General features: G+C 34.7%; 1 protein-coding gene across 10 annotated transcripts in view; it reads right to left on the minus strand.

Moving 5' to 3' along the window:
• The window catches only part of WDR72 (WD repeat domain 72), a 299,038-nt gene that overhangs the window by 88,949 nt on the left and 184,130 nt on the right, over nucleotides 1-25,959 (minus strand). For all 10 annotated transcript variants that reach the window (XM_087427411.1, XM_087427430.1, XM_087427406.1 and 7 more), the window contains 3 exons: nucleotides 8,206-9,023; nucleotides 5,422-5,513; nucleotides 904-983 (listed from right to left, as the gene is read on the minus strand). In XM_087427411.1, the coding sequence (XP_087283537.1) occupies nucleotides 904-983; nucleotides 5,422-5,513; nucleotides 8,206-9,023 (990 nt within the window). The remainder of the gene's footprint in view (nucleotides 1-903; nucleotides 984-5,421; nucleotides 5,514-8,205; nucleotides 9,024-25,959) is intronic.

Raw genomic sequence — 25,959 nt, forward strand, 5'->3', positions numbered from 1 at the left:
GAAAAATGAGAATTCTAGCCTGAAAAAAATGTAAACTCCTAAGTGGAAATGAGCTTTATATGTTAGGTCAATGTGGCTAGTGAACAGTGGGGAGAATGTTGAGCGAAGAGGTTAGGCTAGGAGCAAATCACGTAGAAACTTATAGGCCATGGTTTCAATAGCCATTCTAACTACATTTATTTGGTTTTATGGTGTCAACCCCCACAGTTTGTTCTGAGTTAACTTTTCCTTGTTTTCCTGTAACCAAGCATAATCATTTGTAATTGGAGTTATTGTTATTCTTGTCTTGCAAATTTGACATTTATTAAGCTCATGAAGAAGAATAAAGGTCCAATAAATATTCATCTAATGGATGCATAATTATTTATTGTACAGTGTACAAAGCTACCCAGTTAGTTTTTAGGACACAAAAAAACTTAAAAGAGGAAAAAGGACCTAAATTGGGCATTAACGAAACCAGCTCTCCAAATCAGCTCACAGATGAAAGTACTCTCAGGATAGAAAAATGATTTCTAATTACACATACCAAATTCCCAAGCCTAGGGATCTCTACATCATGGGACATTTTGAAATCAAGTAATTCACAATTCTGCCACAAAATGGAACCTCAAAGGGCAATAAGTTACCTATAACAACATGAACATCCCTTCCTCAGCCTCCTCTAGTCATATCTGCTAACTTGGTGCATCCTTGCATATGTTATTTTCCACTTTTCCTCTCATTATTAGTCTCTGCATTGGGCCTATGAAATGAAATGCCTTGGGAGGATATTTTGTGAGGACAGGAGTATCTACTTACTTTTACCCTCAGGTAGAGGGAAGTATGAACGAACTACAGCAGCAAGGAAATATTTCAAGAACATAAATAATTCCAATAATTTCAAGAACATAAACTGTATCATACCTGCACAGACTGGTCTCTCCAACAGGAAATTAGCTTCAAAAGTGAAACATCAGCTTCAGGTGTATGGGATTCATTCTTACCTAGAAATATATAGGACATATTTATATCTTGAGAGTATTAAAAATGGAGGCAACCCAACGGTCCTCAACCCCAGCTGCACATTAGAATCATCTGGGGAGCTTATTTTTTTTTTCTCACAAACACCAATGCCCAGGTTCAATCTTAGAGAGATTCTCGTTTAATAGTTCTCAGGGTGAGGATGGGGCAGGCATTAATACTTTGTAAAAGTATCTCAGATGTTCTTCACGTATAGCCAGAGTCAAGAACCATTAATTAATTTATGTGTATTTCTAACAATTATATAAATACATATTCACATTAAATCAAATTCATCTTTATACTTTAAACTCCTCTTTGTATCTTTTTGCCAACAGAAGTAATGACTAATATTCTCACCCAAAACAGAATACCAAATTTTACAATTCCTTCCTCATACAAATACTGCCTGAAATTCTACCTTGCCATGAATCAGTATCTACACAGAAATCACATAAAAGACTTCCTTTGATTTGTCCTTACCCAGCTATACTGGGTATAATCTGATCAATAAGTATAGCACTTATGTTTTAATCTGACTCATTTTGTTATGTATTGTTTCTTTTAAGTTTGCCCTCTTGAATGTCCTTTTTATCTATTTGCCTTAATGTTCAGTGTGAAATTTTAAGAGCCAGCTAGGGTTTGGATTACTTAAATTGATCCATAGAGTGTCCAGCAGTTCCCTACACAAAAAAGCACTTAATAAGTGCCTTTTTATTAATTGAAAATGTACATATTATCATTCAAATGTAAAATCGATGTATTAAGGCTTTCTGATGGCTAAAATATATTATCTAGGTGCCTGATCCCAGGGATGAGATAAGAAAGAATGATGAAGGCTTGCAATGGAGTGGAAATTACTGTTATTGTCTATGTAAATTAATGTATTAATATATGGTTGAAATCCTGTTTCAAAAAATATGTTTGGGGCCAGCCCAGGTGGCCTAGTGCTTAAGTTTGGTGCGCTCTGCTTTGGTAGCCCAGGTTCAGCTCCCAGGTGTGGACCTATACCACTCCTCAGCGGTGATGTGGTGGTGGCCCACATACAAAATAGAGGAAGACTGGCCACAGATGTTAGCTCAGGGCGAATCTTCCTCAGCAAAAAAAAAGTTAAAAAATATGTATGAAATATGTTGAAATTAATATATGCTTAAATCAACTATTTAAATTAATATTAGTCCAATATACTTTTCATTGAATCACCATTTTATATATTATATATATGTATATAGGTGTGTATCTATATACATATTAGTGGTCAAGGGAAATGTGATAGAAAGTGTCAAATATAATGTAAAATGAGAACATGAAAGAAATATATAAAAAACTTCTGACATTATTAACATGATTATTTTTTTCTGATGGAACATATAATGTGCACTTTAAATGACTAAGATCAGTGCACAAAACATTTAAGTATGATAGCACACTATGATTTTGAAGTCATCTTTACCCTTTCTTCATGAGCACAGCAGGTAAGAGAAAATTTTCTTTTGATCTCTCTCCTGTCTCCCTCTCTCATTTTGTTGACCTTGTGACTCTACCATCAAAGCTAAGTATTGGTCTCAACTATAACTACTTACTGGCATCATGGGGTACTTCACAGTGTACTTTAATGTGATGTTAAAATTTTAATATGAGGTAGAAAGGAGAGCCAACTTTTCTTGGCAATGTCAGTGAGTTAAAGAATTAATTGCAACTTCAGGGGGAAAGATAAAAAGAAAACATCCCAGCCTTACCAATATTACTTAGTCACCATTTCTGCTGACAGAAGTGGATATTGGTTCCTGTCAACCCTTCAGAAGGAGCACCTCAGAGTATTATTTTATTCTTCAGGCTTTGACATTATAGAATTAATAGGATGAAGTGAATCCCTCCTTTCCTTTCACCTCCCATCTTCCAATTATTAAAACACAAAACCATGTTTCCTTAGTACCTAACTGAATTTTAGATGCTATACATGCCACCTCGAAATATCAGGGAGGCTATTCAGTAAAAACACTAGTTGCTCGGGCTGCTTTGGTTGGGGCAGCATAGGAAAAGCTGGGGCCTTCTTGCCTCTGGTTAGCAACTCTCTCGGTCTCTGCAGAAACCACTTATATTATGCCTTAAATTGTAATCCCTTTCCCAGTGTTATAAAAAATGAAAACGAGGATAAATACCCTAGTAAGGGCTACGACCTAAGCAAAAGGCAGGCAACCCAGACTGGGGCCATATGGTAGGAAGACTACTTGCATCATAAATGTGAGAAGTGGGCTGACGTACTGGCAAGAGCAAGGGGTTTGGAATCAGACAGAGTTGGAGTGGAATCCTAGCCCCTCTACTTAATAGCTATTTGCCTATGAGTGAGACATCTCACTTCTCTGAGCCTCAGTTTTCCTAAGGGTAAAACAGAGATAGTTCTTCCTATGTGCAGCGTTGTTTATATATTGATTGAGATAATGTATGTAAAGTCACTAGCATAATTCTTTGATCATACTAGGCACTCAATTAAGCTATTAATAAACACTTACTTTAAAATAGCCCAAATAGGGGCCGGCCCTGTGGCGTAGCGGTTAAGTGCGTGCACTCCACTGCTGGTGGCCCGGGTTCGGACCCTAGGTGCGCACCGACGCACTGCTTGTCAGGCCATGCTGTGGCAGCGTCCCATATAAAGTGGAGGAAGATGGGCACAGATGTTAGCCCAGGGCCAGTCTTCCTCAGCAAAAAAGAGGAGGATTGGCATGGGTGTTATCTCAGGGCTAATCTTCCTCACACACATACAAAAAAAGCCCAAATATTCTTCTCAATAGCCCTGAGAGGGCTCCTATGTACCATTGTTCAGGTCATCCCAGTGTATTGATCATCTACTGCACAACTTTGGAGGCAACATGCACATCAAGTCTGGAATCTTATTATCATTTTACAAATGCAGTAAATTTGGCTTTTAAAGGAGTAAAAGACATGCCCAAAGTTACATAAGTAGTAAGTGGCAGAACTGGTTCTTGAACTTCAACTGTCTATCTCCAAAACTACTGTTCTATTTACTATTCATCCATTAATCCCAAAGTATTTGCTTAGTTTCTTGCAGGAGTTATTCTAGGAACTGTGGACACATCACTGAACAAAACCGTCATTAAAAAAATAGCCCCTATGGTGCTTAGATTTTAGGAGCCAGAGGTAGATGGCAAATGAAAAAATGATATATAGTACGTCATATAGTGAAAAGGATTATGGAAACACTAAAATAGGGAAAGGGATAGGGTGTGCTGGGGAGAAGGGAAGGCACCTTCATTGATAAAATGGCATTTGAGCAAGAATTGAAGGATGCAGGGTAGGGGTGGAGGTGGCAGGTTGACCTCTGTGGAATCTGGGGAAAAAGCATTCCAGGCAGAGGGAACAGACAGTGCAAAGGCCCTAAGAGCTGCCTACCATGTTTGGGTAAGAGTAAAAGGCCAGTGCGGCTGGAACTCGAGAAGCAGGGGATAAGTACAAAGAGATGAGGTCAGATGGGGGCGGGGGGTGCAATGACACAGGTAGAGCAGCCAGGTGAGCTATCCTAAGGACTGTGGCTTTTATTCAGAGTGAAACAGAAGCCACTGAAAGGTTTTAGGCAGAAGCATGAGGTTTTGATTTAGTTTTGAATAGCTCACTCTGGCTGCTTGGTCGGGAATAGAGTGTTGAAACCAAGAATAGGAGCAGAGGGGTGGTTAGGAGGCTTCTGTCAGCATCCAGGCAAGAGGGGATGAAGGGTCACATCGTGGGTGGTCGTGTAGCTGGGCAGAAGCAGTCAGAATCTGGGATACATTCTGAAGGTAGAACTAACATGATTACTAAAAGATCGGATGTGGGGTATGAGAGAAAGGGGAAAGTCAAAATGACACCAAAGTTCTTGACCTGAACAAGTGGAAGGCTAGAACTGCCATTTACTGAGATGTCAAAGATTTGGAGAAGCTGGTTTTGGGTATGAATTAGCCATTTGGCATCAAAAGAAAGCCTAAATACCAAGACTGTTACTCAGAAGAATTCAAGAACCATTATAGAACCTTCTGAAATAGCTCTAAAATCTCTAAAATAATAATCACTTACTTGGTATCAAAGATATTGATTAATATACTTCTCCGTAAGTCACATATGACCTTAATTTAATATCCCAATATTTCATTTGCTGAAAAGTTTCAGCCTTTCAGACATTTCAAAGATCATTTGATGAAATCCATCACATTACATGTCTTTAAGATGTTATTTAATAAAAAAATTTCATATATATTTCAAATATAGGCAGAATACAAAACTATAACCATGTGAAATGCAGACTAAATCAAACAATAAATACACACATTTCTCATTCTAAACTGTACAGTGCTATCCAGTTATAGAAAGACTAGTTATTTTATTTTATAGAAGAAAAAAAAAATCAGACTATATCTGTAATTCCTTTACCATTTCGTAAGTAACCGTAGAAGCTTGAAATATTCAAAATATCATTTCCAGAACTTTTCACCTTGTTATGCACAGATTCCATTTTGAAAGAACTATTGAAAAAAAGATTTAAAGGATATTATTAAAGATGTATGAAAAATATTTTGAGAAGTAAATTGAAGATATGGGTGTATGGCCACTTTAACAAATTTGGGAATTGAACACACGATTGTTTTGCATTTCTTCCACATTAATCTCTTTGGTGAGTCTTATTTCCCCACTTTGCTCCCATCTAAAACTTAATTCCAATTGAATTGTGAATCTTAGTTGACCAGAATCATCTTGTGATCCACTTTAACAGGTGGGGCCTTACCACTTTAGGTCATGTGATTTGTGGCTAATGCAATAAATTTTAGAAGCCTAATATGTTGACATCTGCCAAAGAATTCTCCTTAGGTACTGTCAGGGCCTGATGAAGCCAGGCTTACTAGCCCACTGATTCGATCATAGGAAACTTTCAAATACTATCCAGGGATGTTCTCATAGGCAGATAGCTCTTTCCATAAAATTCAGTTATGTCATGCACCCAGTTATTAAGCATACAAGGATTTCTTCACAACCTTCACAACCACAGTGAATGTTAGCAAAATGGCGAAATTTGTTGGAAGGGTTTGGTGTGACAAATCCAACGCACATTATTTTGATTTCCTGAAAAATGACATGCAGTCTCTGGCAGCAGATTGAATGTAAAGTGACTGATTTAGAGAAGCAGTCTCTAATCTTGACACCTCCATTCAATAATTTGTTTTCATGAAGAATTCTGTAGAGAATTAACTAATGTGTGGCAATGATTTTAAGGTCATTTATCGGAAGGCATGCTGAAAGCGCATAATCTCCCCTAAAGGGCACCAGACATATCCTCTACATCCTGTACTCTGTATCAGGAACAAACTCAGAATGAAAACTTCAGGAAAACAACAAGTAAGTCCCTCATCTACTCTGTGGGATCATGATTAGGCAAACAAATATAATTTGCTAGCAGCCCAAGGTTTTAAGAATTGGAAGAAATCTTAGTGATCACCTATCCCATCCACCTCATTTTGTAGATCAGGAAAGTATGGCCCAGATGGCTAAGGGATTACTCCAAAGCAACATGACTAGTTAAACAACAAAACTAGGACTCATTCTCAGGTTTTCAGGCTCCAGGCTGATTTCATTTTTTCTTTTTTTACCATACTTTAGGTGCTATGTAATTTTCTTAGTAATAGAAAGAAGAGAAAAGTAAAAGAAGTCTATCTGAAATTGAAATATATATATATATATATAGCTAGGCATTTAAAACTAACGAAAGAAAAGAAAATAGAAGAAAATTAAGATTATGAATCACAGAAACTTACCAGTCTCTGTTTTCTCGTTATTACAGCCACCAAACAGAAAATAGAAAACCCTGTAGCACAGAAGCATTATAATAGAAGGAAACAGAACACTGAATCCTACATAATCCATATGGACTTGCTACCAGACTATAGGTTCACTCAAGGCAGGAACTCTGTCTATCATACAGTGCCTGGTACTGGTATTTGTTGAACTGAACTTTGTCAAAGAACAGAAATGTCAAGGACTGTTTACCACCATGTAGAGGGCAGTTCAAACAGTATCTTGTCCATAAATGCTTTCTGATGGGTTCATCTCACACTAATTATTCTCTTTACTTGGACCACCTATAATACTTATCTATACTATGAATGTATTTCCTTGTTGCTTTCCCCTACTTCAGTGTTTTCTACTTATTTCACGTGCATTATCTTTATCATTTGAATGATTTCCGACCCAAATGAGAAATTTATCTATATTTCCTCTGTAGGCTAGTGTTAAGGCCAGTAAGCATTTGGTGAACTGAATTCAATCCTCTAACATCAGACTACAGAAAACCGTATTGAGTTTTGGCAGTGGGAGAAGGTAAACACACAGAGTCAAGGTTAGTAATTAAGTAGGCTCTGGAATAAGGCTGGTGCTCACCCTTGAATCAGCCTCTAGGGAGCTGAATTAATCTCGAGGCTGATACTTTCTCTTCACAAGCCTCAATATCCTCCTCTATACAATGAGCAAAATAATAGTACCTATATCTCAGCTTTGTTGTGCATATGAAATGAAATCATGTTTGTAAAGGGCTTACATGGTGACTAGTATATATTAAACACTCAAAAAATAATAGCTCTTATTACTAAACTATACTTTCTATAAATGAATTATTGATAGCCTCTTCTATTTTAATATGCCAAAGTATAAATTAATTAATGGTGGAATTTGAGGTATAAAATTTTCAAACATTTCCTTTCCTGATGTTATATGAAATACATCATCATAGGCATTTACTTAACTGTTCTTTGTTCATAGTTGATTCACAGCAAGTATAACGGATTTGAAGGTGCACATGAATCTATCTATTGAGTCATTCAGCATCCAGCAGTATGATTTTCCTGGCACATATTAGGAGAGCAAAGGATTTGTTGCTTTGTTGAATGCAACAAATTTTGAATTTTTGTTGAATGATAAAGTTTAAAACATATAGATTTATTGCCCAAATTATCCTCTAATCCCAAAGACTTAAAAGGAAGATTTTCTCAAATGTGTTTGGAACTAAAGGAATTGTTACATATTTACTCTTTATCAGAAGAAAGAAAGGAAGGAAGGAAAGAAAGGAGGGAGGGAGGGAAGAAGGCTAGAGAGCAGAACATAGCAAATAATGATAATTTTTTTTAATGTCCCGAATAAGAATAGTCAAAATCTCTAGTCATGTCTTACCTGTCAATTCCACATGTCAATTCTAAAGGCATGTTAACTAATTTATTAACTAAAAATAGTCTGCTCAATAAATAAACTATAGTGTTTGACTCCTGCAAAGAATCACAATTATTTTCCAGTCCTCCTGGCATCCTAGCCTGATTTGGAAGAGTGGATGTGTATTTATTTGACAAGTCCAAAACTTTACTGGAAAATAAATTTACTTTTGAATAGTCTTTTTTCATTTCAGCATTGCATAAATCCCAACCTGGCAGCATCAATGAGAAGTGATCTTCACTTGAAGCAAGTCCTAAAGAAACGGGACCCTGAAGCTTTAAAATATTGAGATGCTTAATGCAGAGATTATCTAATTCTTTATCCACTCCCCATGGTAAAAGGCAAGATAGGAGCAATTTAGCTGTGTCTATTATGAGGTTGGCATCGACTTTTCTTGATGGCTTAGGGTGCATCTTTTTGGAGCACTTCGTTTTCTTTTGCCTTTTAATGCCATCGTTTTCTTCTAAGAATTTGATGGTATTATCTCCTTGGGCTGGGCTTTCACTAACAGGCTTGGCTTGTGCCTCCGCTGGGAGAGGACCAGAGGCAGTTTTATTTCTTTTCAGCGTCAACGTTTTCTTCTCTACTGTGCTTTTGGCCCTTCTCAGAATCTCACTACCATAAAACGAATTGGAGGGGTCAACGTCACAGATTGGAGTTGGCAGCAAAAGTTCAACAAGGTTTTCCAGATCAAACAGAAGGATATGAAATCCAATGTTACTCCATTTTGTCTTCACGGGCAAGACATTAAAAGGTCCTGAGAAAGACTTGGCATCAGTAACCTAAGGGAAATAAAAAAAATTATGTGTCAAAGTTCTTATTTTTTAAGTGATTTTATTAAAGGTTCCATGATATTAAAATGGCATAAAGAATATTAAGTAAGCAGTATAACTAAAGGCGTCATTCCAGTTTTTTTGTCTTAGCTATAAAACTTCCCCTCTAAATTAAATATTCTATACTCTAATATTCTTTGAAACCTTTTTTCTTTTCTAAAACTTTTATTTTTCCTCTAAAAAAATATGAATTAGGCCTATGGAGTAAGATGGCATCAGATTAATGTCCTTTCATATACATTTTCACATCTTTCTATCAATATAGTCATGAAGACATACAACAGGGAAAAAGTGGGTTTGACAATCAAGAGAAACAGAACACCCACAAGAATTTAGGAAGTCTTTTAATAAGAATGGTCTCTCTAAATTTGTTTAAAATTTTAAATAGTTGGAAGTAACCTAAATGTTAACCAATATCAAATTGCCTTTTTTTTTTTTTTTTGTGAGGAAGATCAGCCCTGAGCTAACATCCATGACCACCTTCCTCTACTTTATATGGGACGCCGCCACAGCATGGCCTGACAAGTGGTGCATCGATGCATATCCGGGATCGGAACCAGCGCACCCTGGGCTGCTGAAGTGAGCGCGCGCACTTAACCACTGAGCTGCCGGGCTGGCCCTTGCCTTTTTTTTTTTAAAGGCTCTCCTTGTGGACTTGCGGTTGTTCTTTCTCTGTCTAAAATGATTCTGCCCTAAATATTAGCGTGGTAGGCTCCCATGCATCAGTTATGTTCCTGCTCATATATGAGGCCTTCCCTGAGTGCCCTAATCCCTCATGCCAACCCATTACTCTCTGTCCTCTTTCCTGCCTTTTTTCTTCCTAGAACTTAACATTACCTTATATTATATGAAATATTTGTTTACTGTATATTTTCCCCAATAGCATTCAAACTTCACCTTTGCAGGAGTTTTGTGCATTGCTTTGTTCCTAAGGCCTATGAAACGATGCTGCTACACAGCATTATTAAGAAGATCAATAAATATTTGTTGAATGAACGATTAACATATGCATACAATGGAATACCATTCAAATATTTTTAAATGATGGTGTAAAACTATATTTATTGGGAAAAAATGTGTTCTATTAGGTAGAAAAAATAATCCCCTTTTTATAAAACTGTGTGTGTGAATATATAGATATTTTTACATATTGATATATACATACATATATACATAAATATATACATATATTGTATATTGTATATAATATATAACATAAGCATATATATTATATATAGTCTATATACGTGTGTGTATATATATACATTATATATAGTCACAAAGAACATGCAACAAAATGTTAACGATAGTTAATTGGGAAGAGAGAATTAAAATGATCTTTATTTATACTCTAGGGGCTTTTGGTTTTTTGATTCAGTTTTTTGGAATTTTTTGAAGTGATGATATATTTAATTTACAATCATAGAAAAAGAAAATTTAAAAAAACAAACTATTAAAAATTTTTAAACGTTAAAAAACAAAATGGGGACAATCCTAGAAAACAAATTTTTCTGCCAATAAGATAGCACAAAGGTTAGTATAATGATTAATAAATAATTTTTGCAAATCAAAAATAAAAATAGTACTACACAGATTGAAAAATGGGCAAGTAGCATCAATAGCAATTCATAAAGAATAACATTCAAATTAAAATATTGATTACCACCAGTAGTAATCAAGAAGTGAAATTAAGATAATAATACTATTCATTACCTATTAATTTAGTAAAGAGGGTTTCTTACATTCTATTATGTAATGTTTAATACATACAAAATAATATATAAACTGTACATTTAGTCTTTTTAGGATTACCAATGTTCTGTACCAAGAAACTCGGACAAAACTATATAGCATCATTATTTGTAATTACTCCAAACTAGAAACTACATAAATGTCCATCTACAGTGGAATGGATAGAGACATTGTGATGTATCCATGCAATGGAAAAATATACAACAATAAAAACGAAAGAACTATAGACATTCAACAACACGTATAAAATGTATAAATCTACCAACATAATGTCGACCAAAGAAGCAGACACAAAAAAATTAACTTTATGCCTTCATTCATGTTAAACTAGAAAATCAGGAGCAAAGAAAAAAATAGGGTTTAAAGATTCATGCATAGAAAATAAATCTATAAGGACACTGGTTACCTTTGGAGGACACAGTTTCTGGGGTGCTGAATATTTTATTACTTAACCTATGTAGTAATTATGCAGGTGTGTGCTTTGTGACAATTCATTGAGCTGTATATTTTCGTCCCGTGTTCTGTTTTTTTCCCTTAGGTGTTACACATTTCATAGAAAATAAATAACGTAAATGAAATGTTAAAGGGATATTAACAAAGTGTCCCTGTCCAGATTAAAAAAATAGAACTTGCCCTGATTCTATACCCCTGTCAGAGGTAATCAATATTTGAATTTCATGTTTATGATTTCTTTGCTTTCATTTAATGTCTTAACCTTAAATATGTATTCCTAATTGACCTATTTAATTTTGCATGTTTTTTATTTTGATATAAATATTATTATGCTGTTTATAATTTTCCCTGATTTGTTTAATTTATGCTGAATTTTACACTTGTAAAATTCACATTTGTTGATTTATAGCTGTACTCAGTTCTTTCATTTTCACTGCTGTAAAGTATTACACTATATGATAACTACAGTTTATTTATCCAGTGCTTTTAAGCGGACATTTAATTATTTTCAAGATTTACTATTACACAAAGCAAAAAAGCTACAGTGACTATTCTTCAGGTAAAGACTTCTGGTGCACATTTGCACAAGTTTCTAGAGTGACACTAATAACTTCTAGGATATGCATATCTTCAATTCTATGAGATTATCCCAAATCGTTTTCTTAAGTGATTGTACCAATTTGTAAATCTCAGTATCATTGTACAAAGAGTTTCCGTGTTCCACATCCTCATTAACACAGGATCTCATTTTTGTCAACACAGAGAATATAAGTTGGTATCCCTTGTAGTTTTCATTTTCATTTCTCTAATTATTACCATTAATTGAGTATCATTGCAATATTTCATTGGACTTTTATGTTGGTTCTATAAAATGCCTACCTATGGCTTTTATAAACTTTCTATTTGTCCTTTTCTTATTGATTTTTAGGGTTATATATTTATTCCGGAAGTAATCTTTTGTTGGTTACGTGGTCCAAATATATTCTATTTGTGGCTTGTCTTTTCACTATTTTTAACAGTGTTTTCCACAGAGTTTCTATTTTAATACTGTCTAATTCAGGAAACATTTACTTTAAAGATTATACTTTTTGAGTATTCTTTAAAAAGAAAAATGAAAACTTTCCCTATCCAGAGGAAATAAAAATGTTTACCTATACCTTTTCCAAAATTTAAAGTTTCACACAACTTTTTAATTCTTTAATACTTTTTCATTTTTTTGTTTGCTTTGCAATAGGGAATAATTTTCATGTTTTTTTTTATCTCAATATCCAATTGTTCCAACATCATTTGTGAATTTGCCCTATTCTCACTGATCTGTTACTTGGGACATTAATCAATTTATCTATGACTGTACAATACTCCATCGTATAAAAGCTTTACAAAAAGACTTAAAATCTGGTTGGGTAGGTTCTCCTCTCCTGTTCTTCCTACAGTCTTCTACTCTTTCATATAAATTTGAGGACGCTTGTCAAGTTCCATCTTATATCTCCCACTTATTTAGACCGTGTTTAATTTCTTTTGATACTTTTGTGATTGTGCAAAAGAATGTTTATATTATTTGCTTATCGATTTTTAAACTTTCCGTAGCACCTATAACTATGGGTCCTTTTTCATTTCTGGTATCATTTTTGTTGTTTTTGTTTTTTTCTTGCTAGAAGTTTGTCAATTTTGATATTCTTTTCAAAGGATCAAATTTTGACTTTGTAGATCCTCTCGCTGGAATAATGTCTTTCTTGGAAGATAGTTTTGCCTGAGTATACTATTTTAACTTGACTTATTTTCTCACAGCATTTTTGAAGACATTATTCTGTAGTCTTCTGGCTTCCTCTCATGTGGTTGAGATGTCAGGTGGTAGTCTGTCACTCCATCTGTCTTTTCTCTCTGCCGCTTTTCAGATCTTTTTATCTTTAATATTCTGCATCGAATCGTAGAATCACTACAATTCTTCTAGGTGTGGATGTTTTCCCCCAATCCTACATCATATCTGAGTATTCCTATCTTTCATTAATTTTCTGAAGTTCTCAGACTTGTCTTTCTGAATATTTTCTCTCCCTATCCTATTATCCCCTTATGGAACTCTGATTGCTGTTAGTCGGATACTCCCTTCCCTTTCATGTTTTATCATCTCTTTGCTGCACAATCATTTCAGAATTTTTCTTTTAGTTTGACAATTTTCTTCTCATCTGTCTCTCCTTTGCCATTTAACTTACCTATTGAGTTTCGAATTTTGAGTTTTACATTTTTCATTTCTAGAAGTTCTATTTGGTCCCTTTAAAAAAGAAGTTGCTCATTTTTATAGTCAGTTACTTCTTACATTTTTAAGCCCTTCTTTTAATTTTCTTAAACATACTTATTTTGTATGCTATATATATAATACCAATTTTTAAAATCTTTGTGAATATGACTCTGCTTTTTGATGTTGCCAATGCTTTCCTGTTTCCTTATATGTTTTGTAATTGTGTGTGCGTGTGTGTATGTGAAACGTTATTGGTGAGAATCCTTTGAGACAGGGGTTGAAGATGCATTCTTCAAGAGACGACTTGTGTTAGTGACTGTTAGGTACCCAGGGGTACTACCAACAGGTCCGTCTTTAAACAAAACTTTCAGCATAAGAGTTGTTCATTCCTTGCAGGTAGTGTGAATTCTGACCCTCCACCTGTGTGAATTCCAGATATGGTTATCAAGTCTCAGGCAAAACTACTTTCCCCCATCCATCCAGGGCCAAAGCCAACAAAGAAAAATATCTTTATTATCTCCTTTTGTGGAACATATGCCTCACCTTGGTTCACTTTTTTACTGCATGTGCAGCTCTTAGAGGATAATGGATTTATGCAGTGATAGCCAACCCAACTTTCCATTAACGCACTGGACCTGGACATTCCCTTCAATCACCTGTGTAGTGGTTAAAACTAAAGCTGACAGAATCCAGGGCTTAGCAAATGCTCTTTCGGCTTCCCCCCCACCTGTCTGGATTTGTGCTCTCATTTTGTTTTTTACCTCTAACAGTTTCCTTAAATTTCTTTTTAACTCAGATATGGATTACCTTTAGGGATGCATTTTAAAATATCTTCTCCACTATTTTTAGACAATTGAGCAGGACTGATCTTCAAACTATTAGCCCACAAATAGATAGAAATTGGGTTTGTAAAAAGCATTAAACATTAAAATATTCAGTTTTAGGGGCTGGCCCGGTGGCGTAGTGGTTAAGTGCGCGCGCTCCACTATGGCGGCCTGGGGTTCGGATCCCGGGCAGGCACCGACGCACTGCTTGTCAAGCCATGCTGTGGCAGTGTCCCATATAAAGTGGAGGAAGATGGGCACGGATGTTAGCCCAGGGCCAGTCTTCCTCAGCAAAAAGAGGAGGATTGGCATGGATGTTAGCTCTGGGCTGATCTTCCTCACAAAAAAAGAAAAAAAATTCAGTTTTGATAACAAAGAGAGAAAATGGGCACACTCTTACATTGCATGATGGATATAAATTGGTACCTCTTTTATGGAAGGCAATTCACAAAATGTATCAATAACTTTAAGATATTATATATCTTTGGACGCAGAAATTTTTTTAAAAATAATTTATCTTAAGGGGTAAAATTATAAAGATGCACAAAATTATATGAAAAAGAACATTCATTGTAGAATTTTCTATATCAATAAGCTGAAAATAACTTAAATGTTCCATAATACAGATTTGGCTAGATATATTACAGTATATGCACACATTAAAATACTAAGCAGACATTAAAAAGAGGTCTTTGTAAAATATATAATGCCATGGCAAGAAATTCTCATATGTTGTTGATGGAAAATACCTAGATTTAAAAAGTACGATTCCATTTTTTATAAAATTGCAGTGATTTCTTAACGTCTCCTTTTGATTACATCTATTTTTAAAATAGGTTCTACAAAAACCTATATTTTACCATACTAAACAAAAGCTCTTTTAAAAACGTAATCAAAATTGCCAAAGAAAATGTCAATAATAGATATGGCATCTAAGTGTTTTTAACATGTACCTGCAAAAAAAAAAAAAGTACATTAATCAGATTAAACTTAAAAGCATAAGAAAATGATTTACAAGATAAATAATCAAAGGCTAATATTTTAGATATATAAAGAACTCAAAAAAATTAATTAGTAAAATACTCATGTCTCAAGAGATAAAATGAGCAAAGGAGATTAAAAATATCACAGAGGGGAATAGTTTCTAAATCATTTGTCTCCATAAAAAAAAGTAAAATTTCATATACCATACTAGTTTTGATCCCCTAAATTACCTAAAATATTTGCAAATTTATAACAAAGAAAAAGTAGAGTGAGTGTTCAACCAGGACTCTGATAAGATCTAGATGGCCATAATCTTTTTGAAAAACCTTGTGGCAATATATATCAAGAATCTTAATAATATTAAGTATCATATTCTCTAATTCAGATGCTACTTCATGTTCTTGGAGGTCATCATTCCCAGTTCCGTCCTTTGGGTTTATCCCTGGTTTTCATTCATCCAGCATTCATTCAAGAGGGCCTTGCTGAGTGCTTACTAAGTAGAACGCGGTGTGAGCAGCTGTCCACACAACACAGAACAAGGTCCAGCACCTGCATGGACGCGGCTCACGCTCTTTACACACACAGGGGAGACAGACAAGCGCAAAGCAATAACACGTCATTTGGATGAGGGCAGAGTAAGGGCAGATATAGGAAACTATGAAGGTCTGAAGCAGGTACCCCACATCCAGCCTTGCAGATACAAAAAGGAGTCTAAGCAGAAGTGACAACAAACTGAGATCTGAAAGATTAAGGAGAAATGAACTAAAGGAAAGTGGGAGGCTGACTACTCCAGGCAGAGGGAAAAGCATGAGAAGACCCCTGGGGTGATGACTGGAAAAGGAGTGAGAGGTATGTAGATAGCATGTAGTGTAAAAATTTTAGTATCGCTAGAGAGTAGAATATGGGAATGTAGAATGAGCCAGACAGGACAGGAGCCAGATTACATTAAAGCCTTGTGAACTGTTGAGTTTCAGATTTATTCTAAGAGTAGTTATGACCCTTGAAGGGCTATTTAAGCAAGGAAGTCACCTAGTCACAAACTATAGCTATGGTTTCTTCTGAATTACCTGTTAACTAAGCAGCCTGAAGGCAGAGTTCTGCCCTCCTATGCGGTTCCACATCCCCAAAGCTAAAATCTTCTCTGGCCTCGGAATCTAGATACCCTTAATTACTGGGCCAATCAAATTATAGCAATGATTCTAGCAATATGATATATTCCCTAGCTTGGTCTCATCTTCTTATTTTGTGATCCACATAGCCACAATAGGCCCATTGCACTGCTGTAAACAAAAATCCTAAATTTCTGTCCCTAAATATGATTACCTGAAGCCTCAGGAATAACTGGATGCTTTACATTATTTTCAAATCATAAATGTTATTCCAAATTTATTTAACATACAACAAAGATGGTTTCTATTTGGAAATAAGTCCATTAGATTATACTTTAATAATCCAAGTCCATTGTTATATTTTAACATACTAAAATGATTAAATATTATAATTCTAGTCTGTCATCATTGTTTGAAATTTTTAAAATCTTTTAAGAAATAGTGAGCATATTTTTAAAGTCATTTCACCAAAGAACTTTAAAAATAGTATTTACCATTATTTTAGTAACATAGAATGACAATAAATGCCTATAATAGAAGTTTCTGAGTTTTCACATATTATAGACTGGGTATAGATGATATATTTAGTAATGTTTAGCAAAGGTTATAGTAAATTTTAACCTTATTTATATTTATATGTTACCTATATACAATATATTTCTCAGACAAGAATTCTATTAAAAGTAGCCTGCTAAATCATGACTGAATAATGTTCTGCAAAAATATAAATATAATTATATTACTTTTAGAGTGATAAAGTATATCTAAACCATCACTATAACAGAAATGTTTTAGAAACATTCATCAATTTGGTTACAATAAAAAAGTCTAGAACAAGTAATTAAATACAAAAAATATTTCATGCAATCTATGTCACTACAAAAATGTGAGGGCTAAATATATTTTTTAAGTTATTAGTGTTGTTGATAGAATGCTCTCTTATTGCCTGACAGATAATTCCCCAAAATGTGCTGTCCAGGCTTTGCATACATAGAGAAGGTGCTGGTGTTTTCCCCAACATCACATCACTTTTAGTCCTACTCTCTGAAGTTCCAGGTTGAGGCAAGAGAGGAGATATTGTTTACAATCAGGACAGAAAGAGGGTAGCACTGAAGGATGATGTCCATTCCAACCTCCGCACTTCTGTGAGGCTGGCTATACCTCTCTGTGAATGCCATCAACAGCAGGTGGGGAGTAGGAAGAGGCACACAGAGCTGAGCTCTTTGTCTGAAGTACACAGACTTTGGGAAAAGCTATTGAGTCAAAAAGTCTGCAAGTAGAATCCCAGATGGCCAGCGGGCAGAAATTATTCCTCTACTACCTACAAGAACCCAGAAGAAACGACAAGTAAAACTGAAGTCAACAACACAAAATTCAAACTTTCAACAACCCAATAGACATATAAAAAGAAAAACCAAAAAGACCCAAAAGTTTGGAGGAAAAATTGTAATAGGTGTGAAGGTGTAAGCCAGCACCTCTATAAAAAATAAAAAGTCTATTATTTATCTTTTTTTCCTTCATCCTACTGTGTTCAGCTTGTGCCTCTTCCTTTCCTATCTGATTTAGAAAGAGAAAATGATTAAACAAGACTGGTTTTACCCCCTGCCTTTGAAGGTGGAAACGCATTGTTCAACAACATGTTCTGATAAAACTTCTCTCTCAAAACATATTGGATCCCCCACTGAGTTTGTTGTAAAAGGATTTGTTCTGCCCAACCTACCACAACCACAAAATACATTTGGTAAAACTGATGTGTAATAACTACCTTCATCTTCTCACTTTTGTGACTTTGTGCAATAATACCTAATACAAATATTTAAATATTAAGTGAGAAAACACATAAATGATAGTTGCAAAAATGTTAGATATTTTGTTATGTTAGAGCAAGAAGAATTTAGAAATTATCTAATCTGACTCTTTCCCTTTAAACTAAGAGAAAATGAGGAACAGAGAAGTAGAGTGACTTGTTTTAAAGGTACCCATTTGGTAAATAGTCAAGTCAGAATTCCCAGGTCTATTTTCTCTGACTATTCTTCAGATGACACTATCCACTTAAATTTTTCAAAAAATGGAATAATGTTTCCTAGTTATCATTTCTAAGCTACATAAGGGGTCCTCATTAGCTAAGCATTTATTTTATGAAACATCATATTCACCGAGATGTTTAAGGAAGAAAAATTCATCATTACACGAAAATATTCACAATGAACTGACCATTTATAAAATTAGTACCCGAACACTCCTCCTTTCTAACATAAAGGCTCATCTCCATGCATTAGTCAGGCTCTGGCTGATCATTAGATAATGTGATCCAATTGCAGAGTAGACAGCAAATACTGTTAAAGATGTAGGATTACACTAAATCCAAATGGTGATGTCAGAACCATCTGAGTCACATCCAATGCTATTGACAAATAAGAACCCAGCAGAGGAGACTAGATAACAACTGAAGAGGAGAAAATTAATTCATATGCTTCAAATGATAAATCTTTTAATATAATGTAATAAGAGAGGCCTGTGGAGAACTTGATTATCCTTTAAATACTCTTCTAAAATAACTCTTTACTATTATCATGAAATACAAACCTGAAGTAAAAGGTGACATATTGTATACCATACAATTTAATTAGAAAAATACACAAAACAAAGCACATTTGATTCACATAGTCATTTAAAGAATAAGTGTATAATTGCAATCATAATCTAAATTTTGTTAAACAGAAAATGTCACATTATATTGATAATTTAAATTTCATTTTTAAGTTCAAAATAAAAATTTTATATCCTTTTAACAGCTAACTCATCAGATTTACCTGTACTCTCTAACTCTCCTGACCACCAGTAGACTACTTTCTACTTTCTGCATTCTAATCACAGGAACTAAGATATTTGCTTTTCAGTAATTTCACCTCTTTTTGTTCTCAACCTCTTCCCAGGTGTGCTTATAACGTTAACTACATATTTTAATAAGTTATGTAAAAATTGAAGAACTCTTCACGTAAAATATAAGGAAACAAAGTTTAGTAATCTGAAAGACCCTATGGAGATGAGTCACTCTAAAAACTAAGGCTAATTAGGTATGGATGAAGCCATTGAAACAGATTGGAAAATAATCATAAAAATATACAAATATTTTGCACTCTGATTACTCTGCAAATTTCTAAATTCTTTCTATTCTTTAAAAAAACAAAAACTGGAAGTCACAGTTGATGCATTAGAAGTGTAGTTATTGCAAGGAAAAAAGATTAGAAACTCTAGAAAATGTATCATACTCAAGAAAAAATATCCACATGGGAAGATTTATGACAATGGAAGGTTTTCAAGTAATGGACGGCACAAATGAATGGGGGAATAATTTGACATCTGTGTATTGAACGCTATCACTGTCTCTATGGATTTTCCTTTTCTGGACATATTACATAAATGGAATCATTCAATATGTGGAGTTTTGCATCTAGCTTCCTTCACTTAAGTATAATGTTTTGAGATTCATTCATGTTGTAGTATGTATCAATATTACATTCTTTTTTATTGCTGCATCCCTATTAGTTTTATACTGGACAAATGATCTTATAATTGAAGAGAAATAAAAATGTTTTGATTTGAGATCTTCTTTATGCTGGTGGAAACACTTTCTTTGTACAACATTTCTTTCCTTCCACATTTTCACCATTTGAGTCTAGGGACCATTATCATTTTATGTGGCCTTTCCCAGAACATCTTTACTTGTTGCCTACCTCAAACCCAGCCTGCACAGCACTGCCAGAGTAATCCAGGGTAAAAAAATATGTGCTTTGACATATTACTTTTAGATTCTCAAAAGCTCCAATGCCAATGAATTGAGTCCAAATTCATGGGGTTGGTATACCCAGGCTTCCAGTCCAGCCCTTTTCTCTCTGTCTTGTGTAACTTTACTACCCCTCCTCCTTCATTTGGTCAGATAGCTCTGACTAATTCTCCTCCATGTTTAACTAACGTCCACGTGTGTGCCTTTGCCTCTGCTTGTCATCTCAACAACAATCCTTCTCCTCTTCTCAGGTTCTACCCCAAATCCTTATTCCTACAGTGCTGCATCCCTGCCCACTCCAGCCCCATATTCTCTCTCCCCTCTCTCAACTCTTGAGCACTCTCTGTATCACACTTTTAGCCTTAGGTAGTCACAGAACATTTTCATGCGTGAAAGTTTAATCTTCGCCAAGGAGAGAAGCTCCTTCAATCCAGGAACTATATCTTCTCGTATGAGCTATTTGACAGCAGGATTCATGTCTGATTCTTCTTCTTTTTTTTTTTTAATATTTTGCAAATAATAGTGTTCAAGAATATTCATGGAATAAAAATTTTTTATATCTCCTACACAAACAGAAAAATGATTGCATGAAATAGTACTGATTAACTAATGAAGAAGTTTGTCTCCCTTTAACTCGAAGTGAACAGAAGTAAACTTCAACATTACTATCACTACTTCACTCACAAAGAGCTGGGAATAATTCCTAAGACATGCATGTCCAATCTCTTACTGTAACATTAGGCAGAGTCTTTTTTTTCAGGGCTGAGATAAAAAAGTTACCAACACAGTGGGGGTGATCTAAAGGCAGCTCCATCACTGTCAAATATTCCTGGTGCCTTAGCAAAGTAAGAGATGCTCAGGTCTAATTTTCAATCTAGCAGGGCTTTCATTTCCTTCCAATCATACAATAGAGCATAGAAAAATGACACAAGGAAGAACAATGACAGATTTCTACTCCATTGCAACACGGCCAAGGCTTATTTAACCATGGTCCTGGAAGTCAGGGGAAGTGACACTTAGTCACTGGTACTTCAACAAATAAAACATCCTTCTAGATTTGTAATCAGGATTTTATGCTTCCTCCTAATCACATTCTTTGGCATACATGTTTCACTAAATTACAGGGAAACATACTGAAAAGCCAGAAATTTTTTCTAACTTTAAAATATCCAGAAGGTATTATTTGTGCTCTAAGACGTGCATATTAAACTATAGTTACTGCAACACCAGCCTCCTCACTAAAAAAGTCTCCTCCATCTCCTGACATCCCTGCAGCCACATTCTCCCAGTGAACCAGGCTTAAATCTGGATACTAATTTTTCCCTCTCTTCTCTTAAGTCCTCTTTCTTCAATGCCTCTCACATGATGCCCCTCCTTCACATTTTTTAAATCATTCATTCATTTATCTACCCATCAAACATTTACAAGCATCTACTACGTGCCGGGTGCTGTGCCATATGCGGAAGACTCAGTGGTGAGCAAGACAGACACAGTCCCTGAAGCATGCAGTTTGCAGCCTAGTTCATCTCACTCAAACTCTTTCCCAGCCTCCTCTCCTAATTGCAGTCTGTGCTTGGCACTGCTGCCTGATTCTTCTGCTGTTCATAGTTTGTCTTGGCCTTTCGGCCTCTTCAGATTTCTCTGCCTCTGTGTTTCTTCTCATGCTGAGAATGCCCTAACACCCATCTACAGAAGTTCTACTCCTAAAGAAAGCTCATTTCCCCAAGAGACTTCCCTACATAAAGCTTTTCTAATCTCCCCTTCCAGTTGTAATCTTGCTTTCTTTGGATGTTTCATGACATTTTTATTTCTTTTCTAACATTTACTTTTTGTCATCATCATATGTATATGTATCATTATTTTCACCCACTCCAATCTCTAAGGTGAGCATGCCTCACCTCAGTGCATTACACCAGCAGGAATTTGTTCTGTTAAGAGTTCACAAAAAATGAGCTCTTTTATAGAAGACTTCATTGAGCCTAAAAGTGCCAGATAAGCTGAGTTACATAACCATTGAGGGCAAATGTATTTATTTCCTGGCATTCTTCCTCTAGTAACTATTCAATACCAAGACATACTGGTTGAAGATGTTATTCCAGGTCTTTTTGAAAAATAACAAATACAAGCCAGCACGTTTTTAAAAATTATTATTAAGTATGCTTTTGTTTATGGTAACTTGGGATTCAGCCCTTGGATGCTAGTCCTGCACATTTCCATAAGCCCATCTCTAACCTCTGTGTGACCAGAGAAATTCACTTAAGAAACTGTCGCCTAAGTGAAAAATAAGTGTCTCACAACACTAACCCATTTAAGCACCTAATTACAGGGTCAGTCAAGAATCAACCTGCTCCATAACAGATTGCCTTCGTCAGTGAGTTCCTGTCTAGCCAGAGCTTCAGTTAGGGTGCCCCCACTCCTGGGTCCTGGTATACTTGGATGTCATTGTCCTGACTTTGGACTGTATCTCCTCAAAATCTTATTAATGCAGAATTTGGGGTAATTTGGAAAAGGGCAAAAGTGTTCCTTAAGTAAAAGCCATTTCTCCATATATTACAAATGAAAACCACTGTTTTCTACCCCGTCTCTGAACATACTTGTGCCTAAAATCATAGAACACTTTTCTGGTTCTTTTTAAAATTTTTTGTAATGGAAATTCAGGGTGACAAGATATGTACCTTTAAAATGGTGGTTAAATTAGACTGTGCTCCACCAAGTTTGTTTCAAAACACACTTCAACCAAAAGTGAGTATATTTATTTTGTCATAACATTAAAGAGTTCAGCATTTCTTTTAATATTTACTGATCTGATAATAGGAAATTTGCATTGATGTTTTTTAGTAAGAAAAACTTAATGACTGTTTTTATTTTTCTGCAATTTGAGTGTTAATCTTTGCCCAATTTTCCTTTTTACTGTTTTTCTTTACCTTATCAATTTGTAAGAGCCCCTTTGTGCGTAAAGATAATAATCCTCTGTTGAATATATTGCAAATATTGTTCAAAGATCATTAGGCTTTAAATTTACAGATTTTAGGGATTTTGCAAAACAATTAAAAAAATTTTAAACAGTAAAAACTATAATTTTTTTCATGTATCTTTTGGGAATTCTGCCACTCAGGCCTTTCACAACTAAATTACTAAAAACATTATTATATATTTTCTTCTAGTAATCTATCTATATTTAAAACTTTTATTCATCTGAATTTTATTTTTATTAAAGATAGAGAGTAGGGATATAATTTTATCCAAAAATTATGCTCAATTATACAAAAGCCACTTATTAACTTTCCTCTATGATTTTAAGTGCTATTTTTTCCAAACAGCAAATTATAATTTATATGCATGCTCATTCCTAGACTCTTTTTTTCTTTTCCATTTATATATTTGTCTGTTCTTGAACCACTAATGAATTCTGGTGCAGATAAATAGATAGATATATAGATGCGTGGATAAAGAGATAGATAATATTTGACATCTGAGAAGGAAGCCCCATGCCCATTATTCCTCTGTCTAATCTTTCTTAGATCATTTTATAAACTTATTTTTCCAAAATAATTTTGTAAACAACTCATCAAGTTCCCAAAAATCCACCAAGGAGATCTTGAAAGTTGTGTTATGAAATGTATAGATTTGTGACTATGGGAAATCTTTAAAATACTGTGCTTTCCCTCTGGGATTACATTATGTTATTAAATCAAGATTTTTTCATGTCTTTTAGCATTTTTGAAAACATGTTTTCATATAGGTTTTGGATATTTCTTATTAAATTTATCTCTATTTATTTTCTATTTTTTATTACTATTATCAATGAAATTTCTGTTTTCATTATATCTTATAACTAGTGTTTTTTGCATTAGCATGGGAGTTTTGTTTTCAGCACTGCCATGCTTAACCTTATTTTTTGCTTGTTTTATTAGGTTTTCTGTTCTATTCATATTTTTTAATATAGATTATCCATTATTACTATATTTGAATAAAGGTAATTTGTTTCACTCTTTATATTCTTACTTTTTTAATTTCTTTTTCTCATCCTTTGGCATTTGCTAAAACTGCCAGAAAAAAAGTAAAATAATAGTAGAGATGGTATATTATTATAAATTAAATTGATATGATTATTGCTGGCTTTTATTAAAAAATCATTTGATTCACACATTTTCTTAATATTGGATAAGTTGGAATGGTTTCCCTGGGTCCATTTAGGTGAGTAACCATCCCTCTTTAATCTCTGTCATTTAAATTTGATTTAATCAATACTATTAGGTAAATGAAAGAATCCTGGGTCCATTTTAACATCATAAACTAGTAACAATTGCATATTAACATATAATCTGAAATAGCTTCCCCCATCAAAGATTTTCTGAAAGAGAAAACTAAAATAGTATTTATTGGGGGCTTGCTTAAAAGTCTAACCAGGGTAGATCTGTATGTACCGATATAGAAGATTCTCTGCAAAATATTTTTGACTTAACAAAGCAACTTGTAGAATAGCATCTATAATAAAAGCTCATTTCTATGTGAAAAAGAAATTTGTACACATGCACACAGACCTACACACATCTTTATTTTATGGTCTAGAAAGGAACATATCAACAGCATCATAATAATGGAGGCTAACACAAGGGCTGTGGTTTGAAGAGTTAGAGAGGTTTCCTTACTATCCATAAACGTCAGGGTCCTCCCTGTACTGTCAAGCACTCATTTCCTAAAATTTAGCCTTGATCCTTTAGTGATACATAAAAACCAATACTGCTACACTGTATTTTGGAAAGTCTTAAATTACAACACAAACCGTACCTGAAAAGTCAAATTACTGTATATATTACTGACATGATAGCCAGGAAAAGAAAATGCTTTTATATTTTCCTCCCTCACATATATCAAGACATGCCATCTACTTTGACTGACTTAATACACATAACCACATAAAAATTTCATGGAAAGTACAACTTAAATGCTATTTTACCTATCTACTTTCTTGTCTCCAAAGGCTGTTTACCATTGGGATTCAACATTGAGAACTCTGCTACCTCCCTTAAAACACACATTTCCATTAGCTGATGGAGAGCCCTGCATTGGTTTACCCTCTTTCCTAAGACGTTAGATTTTTTCCTAATAAGACACACACTCCTGATGAATGAGCTCCTCCTTTGCCTGTTGCCTTGCCCTTTGGCTGATTCTACAGTAGAAAATACAAGTTAGAAAGAAAAGAGAAAGAATTGTTAATTAATGTAATGATAAATTAACATTTATCCAGTGCTAAAAAGTTTTCACACACTTTTCACTTTAGAATTAGTTGGTCTAAAAAATAGAACTCAGAGCTAAGGCAGATATTGACTTAAGGATTCTTTGGTTTATGAATATTTATGACATGGGGCGTAATGCGTGCCTCGTCTCCATACCAGCAGCAAATTAATTAATTAATGTAATAATAACTCAATGTTTATTGAGGAGACGACTTTAATTCAGCAAGTCAAACAATCCCACGAAGGCCAGAAACAGGACATTAGAATTTCTTTTTTCTTTCAGAAATGCCTTCTTCTATCTGTCCTTGAAAAGATGATAAACCTCCATTCTAGCCTTCAAAGCTGAAGTCATTAGTTGTTTTGAAGCACTAAGCACTACAGTTTCTAAAATAAAAAACACATAGATACAGACAACAGATTGGTGGTTACCAGAGGGCACGAGGGGAAAGGGGAGGGCGAAAGGGGTGACAGGGCACATGTGTATGGTGATGGATGGTAAT

Source organism: Ceratotherium simum, chromosome 3, assembly GCF_057802395.1.
Source record: "Ceratotherium simum simum isolate JZ-2026a chromosome 3, ASM5780239v1, whole genome shotgun sequence".
Taxonomy (NCBI): domain Eukaryota; kingdom Metazoa; phylum Chordata; class Mammalia; order Perissodactyla; family Rhinocerotidae; genus Ceratotherium; species Ceratotherium simum.